The 26255-nt window shown below is 41.6% G+C and overlaps 1 protein-coding gene and 4 long non-coding RNA genes across 5 annotated transcripts; 3 read left to right on the top strand and 2 right to left on the bottom strand.

Moving 5' to 3' along the window:
- The first annotated feature begins 276 nt into the window (after positions 1-276).
- Positions 277-6497, top strand: LOC144005384 (uncharacterized). Its single transcript, XM_077503511.1, has 6 exons — positions 277-373; positions 1231-1318; positions 2534-3630; positions 3799-3850; positions 4818-4907; positions 6383-6497. The coding sequence occupies exons 1-6, from the start codon at positions 277-279 to the stop codon at positions 6495-6497; spliced, it is 1539 nt and encodes a 512-aa protein (XP_077359637.1).
- Positions 6498-11182: 4685 nt separating this feature from the next.
- On the top strand, positions 11183-13568 carry LOC144004480 (uncharacterized). The gene is made up of 3 exons (XR_013279389.1): positions 11183-11588; positions 11935-12086; positions 13138-13568. It is a non-coding gene; the product is annotated as an uncharacterized LOC144004480 (long non-coding RNA).
- Positions 13569-16855: 3287 nt separating this feature from the next.
- Positions 16856-19148, bottom strand: LOC144004479 (uncharacterized). Its single transcript, XR_013279388.1, has 3 exons — positions 18836-19148; positions 18338-18489; positions 16856-17286 (listed from the first exon to the last, which is right to left on the bottom strand). It is a non-coding gene; the product is annotated as an uncharacterized LOC144004479 (long non-coding RNA).
- A 3785-nt stretch (positions 19149-22933) lies between these two features.
- Positions 22934-24632, top strand: LOC144005161 (uncharacterized). Its single transcript, XR_013279515.1, has 3 exons — positions 22934-23216; positions 23586-23672; positions 23754-24632. It is a non-coding gene; the product is annotated as an uncharacterized LOC144005161 (long non-coding RNA).
- Positions 24459-25599, bottom strand: LOC144005162 (uncharacterized). Its single transcript, XR_013279516.1, has 3 exons — positions 25509-25599; positions 24867-25097; positions 24459-24583 (listed from the first exon to the last, which is right to left on the bottom strand). It is a non-coding gene; the product is annotated as an uncharacterized LOC144005162 (long non-coding RNA).
- Positions 25600-26255: the final 656 nt, after the last annotated feature.

The raw sequence follows: 26255 nt of genomic DNA, 5'->3' as shown, positions 1-26255 counted from the left end.
ACTACTCGCTACATTGGTGACCCCGACATCCGCCTCGTTGACGTTTCCGAGGCTGAGAATTTGATCGAATTGAGCGACATGGCGAACTCCGCTGGTCTCAAGTTACCGGAGTTTTGGGAGTCGGCCGCGGCGACGTGGTTTGTACAGGCTGAAGCTCAGTTTGCCATCCGGGGAATTACGGACGATTCCACGCGCTACTACCACGTCGTGGCCGCGCTCGGGAGCTCCACGGCGGCCAGAGCTGTGAGTTTTATCACCTCTCCCCCGGCACGGGATATGTACGCGGGGCTCAAAGCGTACCTCCTTAAGACCTTCGAGCTGTCACGACCGGAAAGGGCTCGCCGCCTTTTCGCCATCCAGGGCCTGGGGGACAGTAAGCCATCCGAGCTAATGTAAAAAATGCTGAACCTGCTTGGCGCGGAGGAGCCGAATTTTTTGTTTATTGAACTGTTTCTGCGCCACATGCCTCCTCATGTCCAGACAGCGCTAGCGAACACTACCATCTCCGAGCCACGTGCTCTGGCGGAGGAAGCTGACCGTTTTTTCCTGGCCACCCAGCGTTACAACCACGAGGTCTTGGCTTCTGCACGCACCTTCCCAGTCCCGGCGGCCGCAACGGCACCTCATAAGGTACGCGATGCCGTGGATGGCCGATCAGCCCCTGGCTTATGCTATTTTCACGCACGTTTTGGAACCAAGGCGAAGAGGTGCCGCACCCCTTGCTCCTTTGTTGCATCGGGAAACGGCGACGCCTCCACTCAGTTGCAGCTGTGAGTGGGGGCGCAGAGTGCCGGCTGCTGTTTATCATGGACACCCTCTCCAGACTCAAATTCCTTTGTGACTCCGGTGCCCGCAGAAGCGTGTTGCCTGCCTCGGCTGAAGATGCTGCCGGGGGCACTCACGGCCCGCACCTGTCAGCGGCCAACGATGCACCTATCCGGACCTACGGCACTAAAACGGTGGATATATGTTTTGGGGAGCGCCGGTTCACTTGGGACTTTGTCACTGCGGACATTTTTGTTCCCCTTCTTGGCACGGACTTTTTGTGTGCCCACAGTCTACTGGTGGATGTTAAAAATGGCCGCCTGTTGGACGCTGTGACGTTTTCCACTGTGGCTTGTGGGTGTGATGTGGAGACGTTTGAGGGCCTTGCCAGCCCGCTCTCAGATGACGACGTGTTCACGCGGCTTCTTGGAGAATTCCCCAGCCTGACCACGCCTACATTTGCAGCCACTTCTACCAAGCATGGGGTCGAGCACCACATCGAGACCGTGGGCCCGCCGGTTCACGCTAAGGCCCGACGCCTCAACCCTGATAGGTTGGACACAGCTAAGTCTGAATTCCCCAACATGGAACGCCTTGGCATAATTCGTCGTTCGGACAGCCCGTGGGCCTCGCCTCTCCACATGGTTCCGAAGTCGGACGGCGGCTGGCGACCGTGTGGAGACTATCGCCGCCTCAATGATGCCACGACGCACGATCGCTATCCCGTCCCGCACAAACAGGACTTCTCTGCCCACCTGGCAGGTGCGAAGGTGTTTTCCAAGGTGGACTTGGTACGGGGCTATCACCAAGTTCCGGTGCACCCCGCCGATGTGCCTAAGACTGCTGTGATAACACCTTTCGGACTGTTCGAGTTTCTCAGGATGCCATTCGGCCTTAAAAACGCGGCCCAGTCTTTTCAGCGTCTCATGGACTCTGTTCTCCGGGACATGCCGTTCCTCTTCGTCTACTTGGATGACATCCTGGTGGCCAGCTCCTCCATCGGAGAACACCTTTCACACCTCCGGCAGCTTTTCTCCAAGCTCAGCCAGGCTGGACTGATTATTAACCGAGCTAAGTGTGTCTTTGGTGTGCCCTCCATCCAATTCCTCGGCCACCTCATTAATGAGGACGGCGCCACCCTGCTCCCGGCAAAAGTGGAAGCTGTTGCCGCTTTTCCTCGACCCCAGACGGCCCAGGGTCTTCGGGAGTTCCTCGGGATGGTGACTTTTTACCACAGGTTCATCCGCCACGCTGCCCATGTGATGCACCCGCTTTATGACGCACTTAAGGGTGTGGCTCCTAACCGTGCGGTTGACTGGACCGATGTGAGAGTCAAGGCTTTTGAAGAGACGAAGGCCGCGCTGTCCCAAGCGGCCTTGTTGGCCCACCCGCGCCCGGATGCTCCGATCGCCCTCACCACTGACGCATCTGATTTTGCCGTTGGGGCTGTTTTGGAGCAGCGCGTCGAAGGTGCGTGGCAGCCACTCGCCTTTTTCAGCCGCCGGTTGGTCCCTCGGGAGCGCAAGTACAGCACGTTCGACAGGGAGCTCCTTGCTGTCTGGCTGGCGATCCGCCACTTCCGCTTCATCCTGGAGGGCCGTGAGTTCACAGTCTTCGTTGATCACAAGCCGCTCACCTTCTCCATGTCGAAGTTGTCCGAGCCGTGGTCCGCGCGGCAACAGCGCCAGTTGTCGTTCATATCTGAATACACCACGGACATCCGACATATCGCTGGCAAGGACAACGTGGTCGCGGATTGTCTGTCCAGGGCAGCCGTCAACACAGTACAGCTGGGCCTCGACTTTTCCCGGATGGCGGCCGACCAGGCTTCCGATCGTGGCACCCAGTTGCTTCGGAGCTCCGACACCGGGTTGCAAGTTGAAAGGGTGGCGGTCGACGACTCCGGGGTCGAGCTGTGGTGTGACGTCTCCTTGGGCTGGCCTAGACCGCTGGTGCCCTCTGGTTGGCAGAGGGCCGCCTTCGACATGGTGCATGGTCTCTCACACCCCGGCAGGAAGGCATCGTCGAGGTTGGTGGCTCAGAAGTTCGTCTGGTCTGGGTTGAAGAAGGATGTACGGGCCTGGGTCGATTCATGCGTGGCTTGCCAGCGAGCCAAGGTCCACCGTCACACCAAGGCGCCTTTGGAGACTTTTGTTGTCCCTGCGAGGAAGTTTGACCATGTCAACGTCGACATCGTAGGTCCGCTTCCTCCTTCCCAGGGCTTCACCTACCTCCTGACGATGGTGGACAGGACAACCCGCTGGCCAGAGGCCGTTCCCCTCACCTCCATATCGACCAGTGACGTGGCCCGGGCGTTTATCGGGACCTGGGTCGCTCGGTTTGGCCCGCCGGCGGACCTCTCGTCTGACAGGGGTGCGCAGTTCACGTCAGAGGTTTGGAACTCTATTGCTGAGGGCCTCGGATTCAAGCTACACCGCACCTCCGCTTATCACCCTCAGGCTAACGGGCTGTGCGAACGGTTCCATCGTTCGATGAAAGCCGCTTTGCGCGCTGGTCTTTCTGACGGTAATTGGGTCGACAAGCTGCCCTGGATCATGCTGGGCCTTCGTACTGCACCTAAGGAGGACCTGCAGTGTTCGTCGGCCGAGTTGGTCTATGGACAGGTGCTACGAGTGCCAGGAGATTTCATTCCGGACGCCTCGACGCCTTGGCCTGCACCCAGGCCTGGGCCGCCGGTGGATGCTGGTGGTGCGTTCCGGCCCGTGCCCACGTCGCAGCATGGCACCCCTGTGGCCCGGGTGCCCCCCAACTTGCAGTCGGCCGAGTTTGTCTTCATCCGACACGATGCACACCGTGGTCCCTTGAGTCCCCCCTACGACGGACCATTTAGGGTCCTGCAGCATGGTACCAAGACTATGGTCGTGGATGTTGGGGGCCGTTCCGAAACTGTTTCTGTTGACAGGCTTAAGCCGGCTCATGTGGACCTGGCCGGACCCTTGGGCTTGCCCCGCGCCCCCCGCCGCGGCCGCCCCCTTAGGCTGCACCTGGGAGACCGTGCGGGGTCCCTTCCAGTGATTCCTGAATCCCCGCCAGTTGGTGCGCGGGACTATTCTGATGTTCCTGGGTACGTTACCCGCAGGGGTCGGGCAGTTTTGCCGCCCCGTCATCCGGAGTTTGATTATGGGTGAATTCTGGGGGGGCTTGTGTGGTGATGAGAACATAATTCACCCACGGGACGTTGGGACGAAGGAGGAGTTGGATGGGATGAAAGGATAAAAGGATGAAAGGATAAAAGAACCAATGTTGGTAGGTCTGTGAGCCTCGCGCAGAGTGAGTTGTTGTTGCTGTTGATGATGTCAATAAAACGCCAGTCTTTGGCTCTGGACTTCAACACTCCGCCTCCGACTTCCGTCACTACTCGCTACAACAACATATTTTTTGGCGTGACGCATTATAAATGGGGGACTTTGTCAAAGCTGAGCTAACGTTAGCATGAAGTATCGGCCACAAGCAAGCACTGCGTTGTAAACAACTGAGGTAAAGCGAGCCACTTTTTCTTTTTACGCGATCAACTCCGCCGCACTTCATTTTTTTTTTCTGTTCGCCCTTTTGTAGGATTTACGTTAGTGTGCTCGAAGAGACGCTTTCACGGAGAACGACGTCCGCTTTTCAAAATAAAGGATCGGTTTTCAAAAATAAAAGTCAATTCAAACGCAGTTTAAAAGGTTTGTTTTTATTATTATTATTATTAACAGTTTAAAATATGTTTCACTATAACACAGTACCAATTCACATTTCACTGGGAATGCACTCTTCTAGGGTGATATTGAGCAATAACATTGATATGTACAATATTAAGTTAATTTAAAATGGAGGAAAGGTTGAAATGGAGAGAAAAAAAGAGGTGTGTGTCATTGAGCAGACATTTCACTATGAGCCAGTACTAATTTGGGACCAATAGGTCACATGACCTAGAAGCTATTAAGCAAAAATGCTAATATTTATAGAAAGGTGTGCATCATATATCAGACATGCCACTATGATGCAGCATTGTTTTGGGGTGTCAATAGGTCACATGGTCTGGTCCGCAGGGTGTCCGGGCTCTCCCTCAAGAGCTCGGCTATCAGAGAGGGACGCAGAGTTGAGCCGCTGCTCCTCCGCATCGAGAGGAGATGTTTGAGGTGGGGCGAACAGAAAAAAAATTAAGTGCGGCGGAGTTGACCGCGTAAAAAGAAAAGGTGGCTCGCTTTTCCTCAGTTGTTTACAACGCAGTGCTTGCTTGTGGCCGATACTTCATGCTAACGTTAGCTCAGCTTTGACAAAGTCCCCATTTAAAATGCGTCACGCCAAAAAATATGTCACAAAAACAGCCCCTTACTGTTTATCATGATTTTGCAACACTTATTTAGCATGTCTCATCCGTGCATTCGGTTGTCCTGACGGTAACCGGCCGGACGCCAGCGGGAGAATACGATGCGTTCACAATGCCGACATCGACATCGGACATATTAGACGCTTAAACGACGCTGTTGTACGGCAAACCTGGCACAGCCTATTGCTGCTAGACCGCAATTGGTGCTCAGTACTAAAACAGACTTTGAAGTGGAATTTTGTCACTGATATCAATTCACATGCTGCCAAACACACGAATATGGTGTATATATATATTGAGTTAAGAGTTATTTTAATTCCTACGTTCCCTGAAGGCACTGTCACTCGGGGGTGTTTCCAAAGCGCTTTTGTGCAGCTGTTACTCATGATTCCACACCCCGCTCAGTTGACACCACGCCCCCACGTAACATTCGGGTCAAAAGTCTGAAACTGAAAAAAAAAAAAAGAGACTTGAAACTGAAAAAAAAAAAAAAGATCTGAAAGTGAAAAACGATTTGAAAGTGAAAAAAAAAGTTTTGAAACTTAAAAAATGAGTTGAAACTCAAAAAAATAAGATCTGAATCTGAAAAGAAAAAAAAACATGCAACTGAAAAAAATAAGACCTCTGTTGCAGCTCCGCGACACAAAAAGGGCAACCGTGGCGTCCTTTTAACATTTTGCTTTATTTTCACAAATTCAAAAAAAAACAAAACGAACACTGTCTGTTCCACACCGTGTGCCTCAACTGTCCGACGCTGCATGTGTTGCATTCAAAGACCCGCATCAGAAAAACGTAAATCAGTGATACCTTCACTGCATATAGGAAGAAGCAACAATTTGAATCCCACACTAATCTCCCACACTCTCCCCTACAAAAAAAAATGTCGTCCCGACAAAACAGGTCACAACCTTTTTTTTTTTCTTTTTTTTCCCCTTCTTCCCCTGCTCATATTCAAATATTTACATAGTTCTCACACAGTTTGCCACATGTGTCAACAACATTCAATACACAAAAAACACTAGAGGTACCATTTGAAAGTGTGAGGTGCAAAGAACACAAACAATCCAAACCTTTTTCACCAGGGTCGCCAGTAACCGTTTACATTTACACACTTAGTAGCTACTGTCCTCTCTGTGAAAGTTGGCTGACCCACTGTATCGTAAGTCAAAATTTGTGGCCTCCTTCTCTCTCTCTTTGAATACGAACTCTGCTGCTCTGTTTCTATGGCACCTTCTGAATCTGACAAATTGACCAACCCCCCTGCATCTACATTGTACTCAACAGTTGGAATAGGGACAACATCCACCTGTTCATCATCGTCTGGTTCCAGAGGCTCATTCTGCACTGGTGCATTTTTATCAATCTGTGGGACAAACTCTGCAGCAGTGGGGTCCAATGAGGGGAAGCCGTGTGGCTCAGGGGCAGACCATGTTAGAACATCCATCCATCCATCCATCCATCTTCGGGTTGCGGGGGCAGCAGCTTCAGGAGGGAAACCCAGACTTCCCTCTCCCCAGCCACTTCAACCAGCTCCTCCGGCGGGATCCCAAGGCGTTCCCAGGCCAGCCCAGAGACATAGTCTCTCCAGCGTGTCCTTGGTCGTCCCCGGGGCCTCCCGCCAGTGGGACATGCCCGAAACACCTCCCCAGGGAGGCGTCCAGGAGGCATCCGAACCAGATGCCCGAGCCACCTCAGCTGGCTCCTCTCAACGCGGAGGAGCAGCGGCTCGACTCTGAGTCCCTCCCGGATGACCGAGCTTCTCACCCTATCTCTAAGGGAGAGCCCGGACACCCTGCGGAGGAAACTCATTTCGGCCGCTTGTATCCGGGATCTCGTTCTTTCGGTCACGACCCACAGCTCGTGACCATAGGTGAGGGTCGGAACGTAGATCGACCGGTAAATCGAGAGCTTTGCCTTTTGGCTCAGCTCTTTCTTTACCACGACGGACCGATACAGAGTCCGCATCACTGCAGACGCTGCACCGATCCGCCTGTCGATCTCCCGCTCCATCCTACCCTCACTCTCACTCTCGTCGGGGACGAGATCCTGCCCCAAGTGGAGGAGTTCAAGTATATATATGTTAGAACAACATCAGATAAATCCTCATCTAGATCCTCCTCACTTCTCACCTGCTGCATCTGTCGTACATTAGTTTTCTTGTTTTCAATGGATCTTTTCCTGGTTTTTGTCTCAGTTACAGTCTTGTGTTCATCTGGTGTGAGTGGAAGAAAGTCACAGGGCAACAGCAAATTCCTGTGTAAAATCTTTGTCCTGCCTCTTCCATTTTCTGGCTCCAACTCAAATACCGGGCTGTCCACACCATTTTGACGTTTTATGACATAGATAGTATCTTACCAATATGAGCGGATTTTGCCAGGGCTTCCTTTTTCAACATTTCTTACAAGTACACGGCTGCCGACCTGAAGAGGTGGACCATGGATTCTCTTATTGTACTGTATTTTACCTCTATCAGCTGACTTAGCCGCATTCCTGGAGGCGATGTTATAAGCCTCAATCATCCTGTGTCTCCATTTGTACACATAGTCCTGGTAGGAGCCTGGGCTGTCTTCCTTCTCAATGCGAAACAGGAGATCGACGGGAAGCCTTGGCACTCTACCAAAAAGTAAAAAGAATGGAGAATAGCCCGTGGCTTCATTAGCAGTGCAATTGTAGGCGTGTATTACTTTGAGCAGGTTTTTTTTCCAGTCCAATTTTTGTTCATCAGTGAGCGTTCGGAACATGGAGAGAAGAGTCCTGTTAAATCTTTCGGTTTGTCCATTCCCTTGAGGGTGATATGGAGTTGTGTGAGACCCTTTTATACCAGACAATTCCTTCAGATGGTGTAACAGCCTGTTCTCAAACTCTCTCCCAAGATCGTGGTGAAGTCTTTCTGGGAAACCAAATCTAAGGCAAAAGTCATTGAACAGTTTTTCGGCCACAGTCTTTACTGATTTGTTAGCAGTTGCATATGCCTGTGCAAAGCGTGTATAATGGTCTATGACAGAGAGAATATTACAAGGCCGCTTCTGTCAAAATTTGATGGATGACATTCTTAATTAGATTAGGGGGGTCATGTATGGGTCATGACCCCTCCCTAATGAAGATTAATGACCCTTTAATGACTTCCAGATGTCATATAATGAGGGTTAATGACCTTTAATGACTTCCTGATGTCATTTAATGAGGGTTAATGACCCTTTAATGAAGATTAATGACCCTTAATGACTTCCTGATGTCATTTAATGAAGATTAATGACCCTTTAATGACTTCCAGATGTCATTTAATGAGGGTTAATGACCTTTAATGACTTCCGGATGTCATTTAATGAGGGGTAATGACCTTTAATGACTTCCGGATGTCGTTTAATGAGGATGAATGACCTTTAATGACTTCCGGATGTCGTATAATGAAGATGAATGACCTTTAATGACTTCCGGATGTCGTTTAATGAAGATGAATGACCTTTAATGACTTCCAGGTGTTATATAATGAAGATGAATGACCCTTAATGACTTCCTGATGTCATTTAATGAAGATTAATGACCCCTTAATGAAGATGGATGATGTGTAGGTGGTGTTCCTACCTGTTTTTGCAGATATCATGGCTGACCCGGGTTCAAATGCTAATTGTTTGGTTAACTTCCGGATCCGGTGCACGCCCCCTAGATTGAGTGAACAATGAATAATAATGAGATTGAATGACGTGATCGGAGGGAGTAGTTTAGTATGGGTAAAACCGCCGGGGGGAAAAGTACTAGCCATTTCTATTATGGTGAAGGGGGAAAAGTATGCGCAAACACGGCTCAAAGATTGTATTTTAGAGGTTGTAAAACAAGAAGTATAAGGTAAGGTTAAACTGTGATACGCTGGTTGGTATTATGAAATTAAAAAACATGAAGTTATACATTATATGTAAAAATGTTGTAAGAGTCGTTCGTGACTGCTGGGGTTGAATCTGAAAATAAATGGATAAAACTATATAATTTCCCCTTACTGATATAGTTACTATCTGACATTTTTGTTCAATATTTCTGTGAGTAGGGGGAAGCATATGCAGTCAAAGATTCATGGGGAGGTCAAATGTATGTCTGTGCTTGTGTGTGCGTACGCGCATGAATGGCTGCATGGGGGTCAAAGAAGTGTGAGGACAGACGGGCGGCTGAAGAAGTGTGAGGTTAGACGGTGGCTATAATGTTGTTAGTTTGAAAAGACAACGCTTCCTAAAATATATTACAAAAATATGCATCTACTTAGATCTGATTCTATTTATAATGATAATTTTATGTAGAAATTGGTGAAAAGCCATCATCAGCGATAGTCTCCTTACCCCTGCGAGGACAGGGGTTGCTGGTCATAAAATTAAATTAGGCTGAAGAAGAACGGATACGCAGCTAATTGCGAGGGGCCATTTTTGGTCTGAGAAAGGCGATTGTTCAATATTCCTGTGAGTAGGGGGAAGCAGAGGCAGTCAAAGATTCACGGGGAGGTCAAATGTATGTCTGAGGGGCCTGTGTATGCGTGTGTGCGTTTGCATGAGAGCTGAACAGTGTAAGATTAAACGGTAACTGTAATGTTGGTTTTCAAGAAGACATTTCCAAAACTGCTTCTTTAAAAAAACATCTACACAGATATCCATTTATGATAGTTTTATGCAGCAACCGATAGTTGAAACATCCTAGCTAACATTTTCTCAAGGATTTGAAAAGTGGTGACAAGTGAAAACTAATTAAGCTTACCTATAGGCGTAACGGTGTGTGGCTTTGAGTCCATCACATACATGCTCTGCATAGAGCATATATGCGTAGCAGCGAGGTATGCGCAGCAGAAAGGGGAGATGTCCCTACACTCGTGAGAATTTTCTGAGGCTTGTTGGAGACACTAGGACTCTGTCACAGTTTGAGTGTGTGTGTTTCAATGACCATAATTGTTGGGGGGCTGGTGGATATGAGCGAGGGGGTTGGTTAGACGTCTGCCAGCGTGCTCTCCTTGGGATATTTTCTCAAATACTAAAACCCAAATGCCAGTCCTCTGAACCGAATGACCAGTTGTCTAAACACATTGAATAAATGTAACCCCTCATTTTCCAATGCCATAAAAACATTTTACATGAAGACACAATTCACAAATTGCTCTCATGCGATACAAAATGTTTACCACAAGTCAACAATATTTGAACACAACGGACTTAACTGGCGTTCACACAACAACTCAAAAATTGAATACACTTGTTGCTAATGATGTGACCACACCTATAAACTCAAGTTCAGAGTGTACAGTTTGCTGGAGAGTCCAAACAAGCGCAATGGATAGAGGCAGAGCCAGAGGAAGAGGAATTAGAGGAGGGAGAGGAGCAGGTCGAGCAATGCAAAAGTTATAAAATAGTAACATGGAATGGTAAGGGTATTCGTAAACACGAAAATAAAAATAATAATTTAACCATCTTATTACAGTCTTTCTCAATTGCTAATACACATTTCTTGAAACCTGTACCCATTTTCTCAAAACCTTAAACACAAACACAAAAATTCAAACAATTTTCACAAAAGCCGTGACTTTTCACTTCAAAACCTATTATCCGGTATTCAAATCCGAACAATATATTCAGATCATACACACAGTAAGTCAAAATATATTCACCATGAGAGCATTTGTTAGACACGACATAAAATAATCTAACACAGAGCATCCAGGGTAGGTAGTCAACAGAGGTTTATTTTACATGCATGAACAAACATAGTTTTTGGCACTAGACAAATTACTAACCAAGTTAAAATTATGGTGAATTCAAATGAAATAGAAAGGGTGTATGAAAATAAATTCCTTGGAGTAGTTATTGATGATAAATTATGTTGGAAGCCACATGTAGAAAATTTTAAAAGGAAAATGTCAAAAATCATCGGGATACTCTATAAAACTAAGGATGTCCTGAACATGAACTCATTATATATATTATATAGTTCATTATTATTACCATATTTGACCTATTGTGTGGAAATCTGGGGGACTGCATATAAAACAAACACTAACTCTGTTTTCTTTACTTCATAAAATAGATTTATTAGTAGTAAGTAAGAATCCGTGGAGTTCACCCTCTGAAAACCTGCCAATTTTGTGTTTTCGGTGGTGAAACCCCGGCACTATTTTGCGATGAGGCGCAGTGATCTCTCGTGTGGGCGTAGTGCCATTAGGTCGGTAGTGGTGTGATTTAGGTCACATGAGCCAATCATGTAGCTGCTGCTTTCTCCTCACCATAGCAACCGCATAACAAAAATGGCGACCACAACGTCGGAGAGCGAAAGGAGAAAAAAAGTTAGAAAGAAAGTGGTGAAAAAACTTCGTTCCCGTTCAGGTTTCCCCATCGCTTCAGCTGGCCCAGTTCTTCCAGCCATCTGCATCATTTGTAAAAATAAATTTCAAAGTAGACTCGTCTGGGATTGGAAGGCACACGGAAGAGGGATCATCTCGCCAAAGCAGAAACATTGTCAGCAGGTATGTGCTACACACACGCGTGCCCATTTCTGTTATTAATGTGACCGATATTTAGTATAGGGCTGAAAATAATTTTTTGCTAGGTTAAGTTTTAAGGCTATAGTTTAGTAAAAACGCGAGCTGCTGAATGATTTATCGAGTGAATCCAACAGTTGTTACCAAACTCGAGTTACCTGTGCCCATCAGAGTCATAATATAGTCACAGCTACACACCCCCCTTTCCCCCCAAACTCTCTCTCATCAACCTCAACAAACACTTTACTTTACTTAAATCTGTGATGTGCATATACTGTAAAGAGGTGATGTGACAATAACACTTATAATGTAATTCTTTTTTGTCTAAAAGCGGGTTGGTTGCTGCAGGCCGCTGAGATGAAGAAAGACTGTTCCATTCTTCTGCATATTCAAGACAAAAGACTGTGTCACAATGGAGGTGCAGTTTTGTTTCAGAGATTACACAAGGTTCTTAAAGTCAACAGCAACCAGGGACGAACAAATGTGAGTTGTTACATTGCACTATTTCATTGTCACTTTGCTAAAATTACACATTTCAAAAGTAAAGCATTGGTCAGCAATATGTCACTTGTATTCTGTTTACATTTCGAGACAGCATTAATTAGAAAGCATGACTCTAAACATATTAAGTGAGTGTGTGTGTGTTTTAGACAACCCAATGCTGAGAGCTACAAATTCTTTTTGTGAACAAGTAATCCGTCAAAGGATTATAGTTGACAAAGATGTGATGAGAATGGACAAGCTAAGGGGTTTGTGAACAGTGTTAATAAACACGGGGATCTTGATGCTTCAGACTACAGGTAACATATAAATCTTCACATTGAAACACATTTATGAAATCTATGGGGAGAGATTTGTCTAAAATCTCACTGTTTCAGAGAAAAATAGTTTGCTGACAAGCTCAATTTAAGTTAAAAATAAATAAATAAATAAAATAGATTCTCTAAAAATGAAAACCAGTTGGTTGTTAATTATTACATGCAAATGTGTTTTTTTGTCTTCTGTATTTATAATTGTTCTTTGACCAAGAAAGTATATAGGCCTATAGGTATATTTGTATTTCTATCCAAATATACGATTATTCACTAGAATTTTCAGTAGGATATCCAAATACCAAAATATTCGATAGCTGCAGCACTAATAATACTAATTTTGAGTTGTGGCACGCCCACACGAGTTATTTTACCACACACCCATGTCAAAACTAGCTTACTGCACACACACACTGCACCCCAACTTCAAATTTTTGCTAACGTCATAATAATAATAATAATAATAATAATAATATATTACAAATTTCGTTGGATCCAAAAGCAACTTACATAATTATAGTTTCATATGATTGTGATTGTCTTATTTTCAAATGTTGAAATATTTTCTTGATTTGAACAAAATATAATTGTTTAGAATAATCTTGATTTCAATTATTACCAAAATAATTGTGATGATTATTTTTTTCCATAATAGAGCAGCCCTAGTGTGATGTGAATATGTGTATCTTGTGCTCATCTTCCCCTTCAATTTTCTATTTCAGGCAGGATATACTGAAACGAAGATTGAGGCGTGATTTCCCCCATCTGGTTTTTCACACCCCTTTCCAGCAACAACTCTGAAATGGTTTTTGTAGAGACATTACCAACAACTGACAAACTTTTAGACAGGGTACCTCACTCATCAGATACATCAACTACTGAGTCTACTGATGTAAGCCAAGAAAGTGACACTAACACATGGCTGGTACAACATCAGGTTGTAAAATGACAGGGCATACGAGGACACTTTACAGTGCAGGGCTGTAAAATCTATGTAAAATCTGCCATTTTGTTTGTTTCATTATCAAGATGTTAACTCTCCATTTTAACACTTTTCAAGCAAAAATTAAAATGTCTGTATTCCATTTTTCCACAACACAGACCTTTGTTAAATTGGTCTGCCAAAAAAATAAAAGAGAGCTGTTCCAATGAAGTTCCAAAGGTTTTATTGTGAATGCACATTTGATTTTTATTTTATTATTATTATTTTTTTTATTAATATTTTTTGGGTAGGGGACGGGGGTTATAAATGACATGCTGTGATGACACAATCTGATACTTTAATAAATATTCTATATGTTATAATAATCTGGGCTCTGAATGCATCTATTTCCATCTAGTCCATTTTGCCTTGTTCCAGGTTTGTGGTGCATGGTAGTATTTTTGGCCGATGTATGCTGCTTCTTGTGTACCTTTCATTACGTAATAGGTTGTGAATTGTTTTCATATATGAAACATAAACATAGCTAAATGTAACATCTGTGTGCTGGTTTCACTTCTAGTTGAAGCGTTTTTTGTTTTTTTGGCACAAATTTAATATATTTAATTATCTAAATTCACATGATTGCACCAAACCACCAATACTTGTTTCTGATGTTAGGTACATGTATTTATAACATCTGGGAATGATTTTCTGTTGCCAAATTTAATGTAAGACGTTTTACAACCAAAAACTGTAGCACAAGATTTTCGTTTTTTGTTATTTACCTATATATGCATTTCTGGCTTGTGACAAAATTGGGGCAGGAAAACATTGGGTGAACTTTTAACCCAAAGTTCAGAAGGGTATTATCTATCAAAAAATGCATTGAACAAGTAGTGCCCAGACAGTGGAGCGAAACTCATTTTCTAGGCACTTTTTTGGGGTTCACCCCACGGCCTAGAAGTTGGTGTGAATATTTGAATGTATTATTTACAATTGAGATAGGGTTGTTCTGATTTTGTTATGTGTGGTTATTGTATTGTCATGTCCGCTTTTAACTTAACAGTTTTTATCAGTTGCTAAAACACCAAACCCCGTTCGATGAAGCAAATTCTCAGTTTTTTAACCATCTTATTACAGTCTTTCTCAATTGCTAATACACATTTCTTGAAACCTGTACCCATTTTCTCAAAACCTTAAACACAAACACAAAAATTCAAACAATTTTCACAAAAGCCGTGACTTTTCACTTCAAAACCTATTATCCGGTATTCAAATCCGAACAATATATTCAGATCATACACACAGTAAGTCAAAATATATTCACCATGAGAGCATTTGTTAGACACGACATAAAATAATCTAACACAGAGCATCCAGGGTAGGTAGTCAACAGAGGTTTATTTTACATGCATGAACAAACATAGTTTTTGGCACTAGACAAATTACTAACCAAGTTAAAATTATGGTGAATTCAAATGAAATAGAAAGGGTGTATGAAAATAAATTCCTTGGAGTAGTTATTGATGATAAATTATGTTGGAAGCCACATGTAGAAAATTTTAAAAGGAAAATGTCAAAAATCATCGGGATACTCTATAAAACTAAGGATGTCCTGAACATGAACTCATTATATATATTATATAGTTCATTATTATTACCATATTTGACCTATTGTGTGGAAATCTGGGGGACTGCATATAAAACAAACACTAACTCTGTTTTCAATTTGCAAAAAAGAGCCATAAGAATTATTAATCGTTCAAAATAAACAGAATCAACACATCCATTATTTATCAAATTAAATACAATGACATTTTATGACTTGGTTGAGTTTAAAATAGCACAAATAATGTACAAAGTATATAACAATCTACTCTGCTATATTACTCAGACATTGTTTGAAAATAGACACAGTCCTTATGATATAAGGGGTACAAGTGTGTACAAAAAACCCAAAACAAGAACAAATATTAAGCAAAGGTGTGTTTCTGTAAAAGGTGTTAATTTGTGGAATAATCTGGGAATTGACTTGAAAAGATGTGACTCACTTGTTGAGTTAAAAAAAAAAAATGTTTAAATGCAAAGTTAAAAAAAATTACTTTTGTCAAATAAGAGCATGAAAATTGTATATAATGAGTATGAGTATATGATTTATAAATGTATTATGGTATATGTTTAGGAATTTCATGTATATATGTTGCTGGATAATGCACGCATCATTTTATTTTTAAAAATATTAACCTAGTATTGTATCAATAATGAAATAAGTTTAAATGTATAATGTATGAGGGGTAGGACTAAATAAGTTAACTTCTTCCTACTCCCTTTTGAACATGTAAACTATGATGAGTTTGTTTTTTCTTTTCTTCTTTTCTTTTTTAACTTTTGTTTCTCTGCTGTTTGTTTTTATGTTCAATAATTCAATCAAAAAACGTGATAGAGTCAAAATGGGTACTTTTAACAAAAAAACATGCATTAGTCTTAGGGCAAAATAATTTAGGAATAGTGTGAAATGTGTTTAAGTTTTATCCAAAAAGAGTGGATGAGTTTTGAGAATTGTGTCTAAGCCTGAACCGTGTGTAAGGTTTGGTCAAAAAAGTGTTTCATTCCAGAAATTAGTCTCGGAAACTGAGAATTTGCTTCATCGAACGGGGTTTGGTGTTTTAGCAACTGATAAAAACTGTTAAGTTAAAAGCGGACATGACAATACAATAACCACACATAACAAAATCAGAACAACCCTATCTCAATTGTAAATAATACATTCAAATATTCACACCAACTTCTAGGCCGTGGGGTGAACCCCAAAAAAGTGCCTAGAAAATGAGTTTCGCTCCACTGTCTGGGCACTACTTGTTCAATGCATTTTTTGATAGATAATACCCTTCTGAACTTTGGGTTAAAAGTTCACCCAATGTTTTCCTGCCCCAATTTTGTCACAAGCCAGAAATGCATATATAGGTAAATAACAAAAAACGAAAATCTTGTGCTACAGTTTTTGGTTGTAAAACGTCTTACATTAAATTTGGCAACAGAAAATCATTCCCAGATGTTATAAATACATGTACCTAACATCAGAAACAAGTATTGGTGGTTTGGTGCAATCATGTGAATTTAGATAATTAAATATATTAAATTTGTGCCAAAAAAACAAAAAACGCTTCAACTAGAAGTGAAACCAGCACACAGATGTTACATTTAGCTATGTTTATGTTTCATATATGAAAACAATTCACAACCTATTACGTAATGAAAGGTACACAAGAAGCAGCATACATCGGCCAAAAATACTACCATGCACCACAAACCTGGAACAAGGCAAAATGGACTAGATGGAAATAGATGCATTCAGAGCCCAGATTATTATAACATATAGAATATTTATTAAAGTATCAGATTGTGTCATCACAGCATGTCATTTATAACCCCCGTCCCCTACCCAAAAAATATTAATAAAAAAAATAATAATAATAAAATAAAAATCAAATGTGCATTCACAATAAAACCTTTGGAACTTCATTGGAACAGCTCTCTTTTATTTTTTTGGCAGACCAATTTAACAAAGGTCTGTGTTGTGGAAAAATGGAATACAGACATTTTAATTTTTGCTTGAAAAGTGTTAAAATGGAGAGTTAACATCTTGATAATGAAACAAACAAAATGGCAGATTTTACATAGATTTTACAGCCCTGCACTGTAAAGTGTCCTCGTATGCCCTGTCATTTTACAACCTGATGTTGTACCAGCCATGTGTTAGTGTCACTTTCTTGGCTTACATCAGTAGACTCAGTAGTTGATGTATCTGATGAGTGAGGTACCCTGTCTAAAAGTTTGTCAGTTGTTGGTAATGTCTCTACAAAAACCATTTCAGAGTTGTTGCTGGAAAGGGGTGTGAAAAACCAGATGGGGGAAATCACGCCTCAATCTTCGTTTCAGTATATCCTGCCTGAAATAGAAAATTGAAGGGGAAGATGAGCACAAGATACACATATTCACATCACACTAGGGCTGCTCTATTATGGAAAAAAATAATCATCACAATTATTTTGGTAATAATTGAAATCAAGATTATTCTAAACAATTATATTTTGTTCAAATCAAGAAAATATTTCAACATTTGAAAATAAGACAATCACAATCATATGAAACTATAATTATGTAAGTTGCTTTTGGATCCAACAAAATTTGTAATATATTATTATTATTATTATTATTATTATTATGACGTTAGCAAAAATTTGAAGTTGGGGTGCAGTGTGTGTGTGCAGTAAGCTAGTTTTGACATGGGTGTGTGGTAAAATAACTCGTGTGGGCGTGCCACAACTCAAAATTAGTATTATTAGTGCTGCAGCTATCGAATATTTTGGTATTTGGATATCCTACTGAAAATTCTAGTGAATAATCGTATATTTGGATAGAAATACAAATATACCTATAGGCCTATATACTTTCTTGGTCAAAGAACAATTATAAATACAGAAGACAAAAAAACACATTTGCATGTAATAATTAACAACCAACTGGTTTTCATTTTTAGAGAATCAATTTTATTTATTTATTTATTTTTAACTTAAATTGAGCTTGTCAGCAAACTATTTTTCTCTGAAACAGTGAGATTTTAGACAAATCTCTCCCCATAGATTTCATAAATGTGTTTCAATGTGAAGATTTATATGTTACCTGTAGTCTGAAGCATCAAGATCCCCGTGTTTATTAACACTGTTCACAAACCCCTTAGCTTGTCCATTCTCATCACATCTTTGTCAACTATAATCCTTTGACGGATTACTTGTTCACAAAAAGAATTTGTAGCTCTCAGCATTGGGTTGTCTAAAACACACACACACTCACTTAATATGTTTAGAGTCATGCTTTCTAATTAATGCTGTCTCGAAATGTAAACAGAATACAAGTGACATATTGCTGACCAATGCTTTACTTTTGAAATGTGTAATTTTAGCAAAGTGACAATGAAATAGTGCAATGTAACAACTCACATTTGTTCGTCCCTGGTTGCTGTTGACTTTAAGAACCTTGTGTAATCTCTGAAACAAAACTGCACCTCCATTGTGACACAGTCTTTTGTCTTGAATATGCAGAAGAATGGAACAGTCTTTCTTCATCTCAGCGGCCTGCAGCAACCAACCCGCTTTTAGACAAAAAAGAATTACATTATAAGTGTTATTGTCACATCACCTCTTTACAGTATATGCACATCACAGATTTAAGTAAAGTAAAGTGTTTGTTGAGGTTGATGAGAGAGAGTTTGGGGGGAAAGGGGGGTGTGTAGCTGTGACTATATTATGACTCTGATGGGCACAGGTAACTCGAGTTTGGTAACAACTGTTGGATTCACTCGATAAATCATTCAGCAGCTCGCGTTTTTACTAAACTATAGCCTTAAAACTTAACCTAGCAAAAAAATATTTTCAGCCCTATACTAAATATCGGTCACATTAATAACAGAAATGGGCACGCGTGTGTGTAGCACATACCTGCTGACAATGTTTCTGCTTTGGCGAGATGATCCCTCTTCCGTGTGCCTTCCAATCCCAGACGAGTCTACTTTGAAATTTATTTTTACAAATGATGCAGATGGCTGGAAGAACTGGGCCAGCTGAAGCGATGGGGAAACCTGAACGGGAACGAAGTTTTTTCACCACTTTCTTTCTAACTTTTTTTCTCCTTTCGCTCTCCGACGTTGTGGTCGCCATTTTTGTTATGCGGTTGCTATGGTGAGGAGAAAGCAGCAGCTACATGATTGGCTCATGTGACCTAAATCACACCACTACCGACCTAATGGCACTACGCCCACACGAGAGATCACTGCGCCTCATCGCAAAATAGTGCCGGGGTTTCACCACCGAAAACACAAAATTGGCAGGTTTTCAGAGGGTGAACTCCATGGATTCTTACTTACTACTAATAAATCTATTTTATGAAGTAAAGAAAACAGAGTTAGTGTTTGTTTTATATGCAGTCCCCCAGATTTCCACACAATAGGTCAAATATGGTAATAATAATGAACTATATAATATATATAATGAGTTCATGTTCAGGACATCCTTAGTTTTATAGAGTATCCCGATGATTTTTGACATTTTCCTTTTAAAATTTTCTACATGTGGCTTCCAACATAATTTATCATCAATAACTACTCCAAGGAATTTATTTTCATGCACCCTTTCTATTTCATTTGAATTCACCATAATTTTAACTTGGTTAGTAATTTGTCTAGTGCCAAAAACTATGTTTGTTCATGCATGTAAAATAAACCTCTGTTGACTACCTACCCTGGATGCTCTGTGTTAGATTATTTTATGTCGTGTCTAACAAATGCTCTCATGGTGAATATATTTTGACTTACTGTGTGTATGATCTGAATATATTGTTCGGATTTGAATACCGGATAATAGGTTTTGAAGTGAAAAGTCACGGCTTTTGTGAAAATTGTTTGAATTTTTGTGTTTGTGTTTAAGGTTTTGAGAAAATGGGTACAGGTTTCAAGAAATGTGTATTAGCAATTGAGAAAGACTGTAATAAGATGGTTAAATTATTATTTTTATTTTCGTGTTTACGAATACCCTTACCATTCCATGTTACTATTTTATAACTTTTGCATTGCTCGACCTGCTCCTCTCCCTCCTCTAATTCCTCTTCCTCTGGCTCTGCCTCTATCCATTGCGCTTGTTTGGACTCTCCAGCAAACTGTACACTCTGAACTTGAGTTTATAGGTGTGGTCACATCATTAGCAACAAGTGTATTCAATTTTTGAGTTGTTGTGTGAACGCCAGTTAAGTCCGTTGTGTTCAAATATTGTTGACTTGTGGTAAACATTTTGTATCGCATGAGAGCAATTTGTGAATTGTGTCTTCATGTAAAATGTTTTTATGGCATTGGAAAATGAGGGGTTACATTTATTCAATGTGTTTAGACAACTGGTCATTCGGTTCAGAGGACTGGCATTTGGGTTTTAGTATTTGAGAAAATATCCCAAGGAGAGCACGCTGGCAGACGTCTAACCAACCCCCTCGCTCATATCCACCAGCCCCCCAACAATTATGGTCATTGAAACACACACACTCAAACTGTGACAGAGTCCTAGTGTCTCCAACAAGCCTCAGAAAATTCTCACGAGTGTAGGGACATCTCCCCTTTCTGCTGCGCATACCTCGCTGCTACGCATATATGCTCTATGCAGAGCATGTATGTGATGGACTCAAAGCCACACACCGTTACGCCTATAGGTAAGCTTAATTAGTTTTCACTTGTCACCACTTTTCAAATCCTTGAGAAAATGTTAGCTAGGATGTTTCAACTATCGGTTGCTGCATAAAACTATCATAAATGGATATCTGTGTAGATGTTTTTTTAAAGAAGCAGTTTTGGAAATGTCTTCTTGAAAACCAACATTACAGTTACCGTTTAATCTTACACTGTTCAGCTCTCATGCAAACGCACACACGCATACACAGGCCCCTCAGACATACATTTGACCTCCCCGTGAATCTTTGACTGCCTCTGCTTCCCCCTACTCACAGGAATATTGAACAATCGCCTTTCTCAGACCAAAAATGGCCCCTCGCAATTAGCTGCGTATCCGTTCTTCTTCAGCCTAATTTAATTTTATGACCAGCAACCCCTGTCCTCGCAGGGGTAAGGAGACTATCGCTGATGATGGCTTTTCACCAATTTCTACATAAAATTATCATTATAAATAGAATCAGATCTAAGTAGATGCATATTTTTGTAATATATTTTAGGAAGCGTTGTCTTTTCAAACTAACAACATTATAGCCACCGTCTAACCTCACACTTCTTCAGCCGCCCGTCTGTCCTCACACTTCTTTGACCCCCATGCAGCCATACATGCGCGTACGCACACACAAGCACAGACATACATTTGACCTCCCCATGAATCTTTGACTGCATATGCTTCCCCCTACTCACAGAAATATTGAACAAAAATGTCAGATAGTAACTATATCATTAAGGGGAAATTATATAGTTTTATCCGTTTATTTTCAGATTCAACCCCAGCAGTCACGAACGACTCTTACAACATTTTTACATATAATGTATAACTTCATGTTTTTTAATTTCATAATACCAACCACCGTATCACAGTTTAACCTTACCTTATACTTCTTGTTTTACAACCTCTAAAATACAATCTTTGAGCCGTGTTTGCGCATACTTTTCCCCCTTCACCATAATAGAAATGGCTAGTACTTTTCCCCCCGGCGGTTTTACCCATACTAAACCACTCCCTCCGATCACGTCATTCAATCTCATTATTATTCACTCAATCTAGGGGGCGTGCACCGGATCCGGAAGTTAACCAAACAATTAGCATTTGAACCCGGGTCAGCCATGATATCTGCAAAAACAGGTAGGAACACCACCTACACATCATCCATCTTCATTAAGGGGTCATTAATCTTCATTAAATGACATCAGGAAGTCATTAAGGGTCATTCATCTTCATTATATAACACCTGGAAGTCATTAAAGGTCATTCATCTTCATTAAACGACATCCGGAAGTCATTAAAGGTCATTCATCTTCATTATACGACATCCGGAAGTCATTAAAGGTCATTCATCCTCATTAAACGACATCCGGAATTCATTAAAGGTCATTAACCCTCATTAAATGACATCTGGAAGTCATTAAAGGTCATTAACCCTAATTATATGACATCTGGAAGTCATTAAAGGGTCATTAATCTTCATTAAATGACATCAGGAAGTCATTAGGGGTCATTAATCTTCATTAAATGACATCAGGAAGTCATTAAAGGTCATTAACCCTCATTATATGACATCTGGAAGTCATTAAAGGGTCATTAATCTTCATTAGGGAGGGGTCATGACCCACACATGACCCCCCTAATCTAATTAAGAATGTCATCCATCAAATTTTGACAGAAGCGGCCTTGTAATATTCTCTCTTATGACCACCAAAATATACTGACAACCACCCTTACACTGTTCCAAGTGAAGGAAGTCAACTGACACTAACTGAAAGGGGTGAGTGGTTTCAATACTCTGCATCGGTGCACGTGTTGGCCTGTTTGGCTTTCTTTTTTTTAGACACTCACATACATTCATGACATAGTGTTCAATCTCATTGCATTTTGGGCCAATAAAAACAGTCTCTCACCAAATTTTGCGTTCTCTCCGAGCCTAAGTGACCCATTTGTTTGTGCAGCTCATTCAAGACAAGGGGATGAAATACTGAAGGGAGAACCAATTGCTTTTTATTTTCCGTCACTCTGGACAGTGTACCATCTTCCCAGATCTTGAGCTTTGTCCACTCTCTGGCCAATGCCTTGACCTTCGTGCCCTCAGTTTTAAGCTCATGTGCTGCAGGTGTCCTTTTTCTTTTCCCGTAACTGTACATTTTACCTATTACAGGGTCTCGCTGCTGAGCTATGCAAATCTCATCTCTGGGAAATGGCTTAATAGGTCGCTTGCACATCGTAATGCATCATGGGAGTTTTTTCTTCGGGCGCCATCTTGGGTGTCCGCCGGTTCACAAGGTACACTCGCGAGTTACACGGTAGAGTTTATCAACATGATGTCATTTACGCAGTATTTTCACGATTTACCGGAAGATCAAAAACAACGATACAGGCAGAAGGTGTCTCTGTGTGGTGGGATTGATCCTAATTACGTCCTGACCAAGGGTGATTTTTTTTTGACGGAGAAAGCTTGCTGGCCAAATGTGACTTCTCTGGACATTTTTCACTACCTCGTGTTGACAACATGCTCCATAACACGCCAACAAATCCCTGGAGGCTTACAATTATTTTGTAAGCGGGTGGATACAGAGTGTAAACTTTAACATCGCATCAGAAGAAACTGTTGCACGTAAGTAAACCACATGGTGTTGGTAATTCTGCACACAAAAATGTTGATTTGTTCTCAGGCTTCCTGTTATCATTGTGTTTACATGCACAGCTAGGTTTACCTGATGTGGTTTTTCTAACAATTTTATTACAGGCAAATATGGCAGAGCGTATAAGAATAAAAAGTAACTATGCACAGCCTCCCCGTGGCTTAATTAAATTTAATGCTACCCTTTCACTAGTTACATGTTACTTAATCAACTTATTCTAAATGGTTAAGGTTAACCACTCTCAGAGGACGTATTTTTAGTTTCAGTTTCCAGTACAATAAAACGTGTTCATGGTAACTACTGAGCATACTGACAGCTTTTCTTATGATCTCACGGTTAAGGAGGCTGTCACAACACCCAATTTCTGTCTGGTGCCGGATGGCAACAATTCCCATCACTTGTCACGACAACACCAATATTATTACCAGGTATGTATGGCTTTACTTTTTGTAGTTTCTTATTTAATTCTATGTTTCATATTTTCATTACAATGTTTGTAATATTTTCAGATTCAGGCACAGATGAGTTTAACTGGACGGACTTCTGCGACTTTGTGGTGTGGACAAAGTGTGATTGAGCGAGTCCACCCAGATCGCTCGTTTTGGCCAGATGGAAAAGCCAGAGTTTTTTTTCCCCAAAGTCCCCTCCTTACCTGAACTGCTCGGGAGAGCATTTACTAGATCAGCAGTGGACTTCCAGTGTTCCTGCTCAGCCGCTGTCACCTACCACTTGCTCATGTACTTCAAAGATGCGGAATAAAGTAGTTTTTTGTGCTGCAGCAGATTGTAAAATCAAATGATATCACTTGAAGTGTGCCAATCTAGACTGCCAAAAGGACAGTGGTTTTGTGACAAGTGTGAAACAAGGATTATTGGGAAAACTGAAACACAGTACTGGTACTTGTCTTACATTAAACAAATTTAAAAGAGAGCAACTTTTTCCTCTGTACATAGTATAATGAAAGTCATTGCGTACCCCATCAACATTACATCATACCGTCATCAGGATGGTAGGCACCTGTGCTAAAATAAATACATTAACAGTTCAATTTTATCCCTGAAATTACTACATCTAATCATTATTCACTTCATTTTTTGTGCTTTTAGAAATAATAGAGATTTATGCCATTACTTTAAGAGGGACCATATTGCACATTGAGTCAAATCCTGTCATTTGTCTTATGTATAGCTTTGTAAACAAACCCAACAATAGAATTTGTATAATCGCTGCCTTTATTAGCGCCAAACAAACAGTCGCATGTTGTCCTCCTCCAATGCTTTGATGCTCGCCTTCGTTTCCATCATGTCATTGGCAATCAAGTCGGTGTGGCATGAGATCCCTAAAGAAATAATAAAAAAAAATAAAAAAAAAGATCACAAAAAAATACGGTACCAGTAAAAGGTTTAATATAGTACAGTAGTATAGTTTTTTTGTCAGTGTAAAAGAAATGTACACATTTTGTTGAATTTTTTAATGTATGAACATTGCTACAGGCAAATACTTGTTTCTATAAACACTTCCAAATGTCTCTAAAATATAAGGTGCGTGTACACACACAAACATAAACACATACATTCACTCATGCATACAATATATCATGTAATGAATTCTGAGTGGCATACCAGAGTCAATGATGTCAGCAGTACTTGAGGGTACAGGTTACTGGAGCCATCTGGCTGCATAACTGCAACAATCTCTGCCACTTCGAGTCGTCTTTTCTTTGCTTGTCTCTCCTGTGCACGTTCATATCTTGGCACCGACTGGGCTGAGACATAGATGTTGGAACTTGGGACCCAACTTTAATGTTGGAGCCCAGTCGGGATGATTGGACAGAAAAACGGGCGCAGGGCGACCTGTTAAAATAAACAAATATATAAACAAATAAAATATGGAAAGACTGGTTATTTTGCCGCAGTAGGGTGGCCGTGAATAAGTTCTTTAGCATGATGTGTAGGCTCCCGGGGGTCTGTTTTCTTGCATCACCCCCTTCTGTCTCTTTTTTCCAAGTTTACATTTTGCCACCAAAAAACATGTTATCGGCATTAAGAGCCCAAGACTAATCAATCCAATTACAGCAGTAAACACTTTGCACTGGCACTACTTGGGTGAAAATGTTCGATGTTAGCTTTCGGCTAACGTCCGCTAGCCAGCTTGTACTACCGAACTTGCTTGCTCATGAATCCAAAACATAAGCAACTTGCCCATATATGGGCGGTCGAAACGTTATTAATCCTCATGCATTAAATAAAGGTAAACAAGCTTACCGCTCACAAAGTGATGGCTGCACACACGAGCCCAAAGTAACGACTTCCCTCCGGAGTCCGCACTCCTCTGTCTCCAGGCCCTGGTTCCTAGTTAGGGCCCGAGCAGCGACCGCTGCGAGGTCCCTATTGTTCCTGAAGGAATTCTTATTAGGGCCCGAGCAGCGGCGGCGGCGGTGCCGCTGCGAGGCCCTATTGTTTTTGTAGGAATTCTTCTTATTAGGGCCCGAGCAGCGACCGCTGCGAGGTCCCTATTGTTTTTGTAAAAATTATTATTATTATTATTATTATTAGGGCCCGAGCAGCGACCGCTGCGAGGTCCCTATTGTTTTTGTAAAAATTATTATTAGGGCCCGAGCAGCTACCGCTGCGAGGTCCCTATTGTTTTTCGATCGGATTATTATTATTATTAGGGCCCGAGCAGCGACCGCTGCGAGGTCCCTATTGTTTTTGTAAAAATTATTATTATTATTATTATTATTATTATTATTATTATTAGGGCCCGAGCAGCGACCGCTGCGAGGTCCCTATTGTTTTTGTAAAAATTATTATTATTATTATTATTATTATTATTATTATTATTAGGGCCCGAGCAGCGACCGCTGCGAGGTCCCTATTGTTTTTGTAAAAATTATTATTATTATTATTATTATTATTATTATTATTCTTCTTCTTTATTCTCCGCAAACGATCGCGATTTTGGGTACCTAAACATTCACGAAAACTCACCGAACTTTGCACACTCCTCAG

Source organism: Festucalex cinctus, chromosome 17 (genome assembly GCF_051991245.1).
Source record: "Festucalex cinctus isolate MCC-2025b chromosome 17, RoL_Fcin_1.0, whole genome shotgun sequence".
Lineage (NCBI taxonomy): Eukaryota > Metazoa > Chordata > Actinopteri > Syngnathiformes > Syngnathidae > Festucalex > Festucalex cinctus.
This window is presented reverse-complemented; position numbering and strand designations above follow the sequence as displayed.

What these genes read in the sequence shown, in the direction of transcription:
- LOC144005384 (XM_077503511.1), top strand. Translation starts at nt 277, where the DNA reads ATGTACGCGGGGCTCAAAGCGTACCTCCTTAAGACCTTCGAGCTGTCA. An exon ending in CATCCAGGGCCTGGGGGACA is followed by an intron (nt 374 to 1,230) that starts GTAAGCCATCCG and finishes CTACATTTGCAG; the next exon opens with CCACTTCTACCAAGCATGGG. An exon ending in CGACGCCTCAACCCTGATAG is followed by an intron (nt 1,319 to 2,533) that starts GTTGGACACAGC and finishes TTGTCTGTCCAG; the next exon opens with GGCAGCCGTCAACACAGTAC.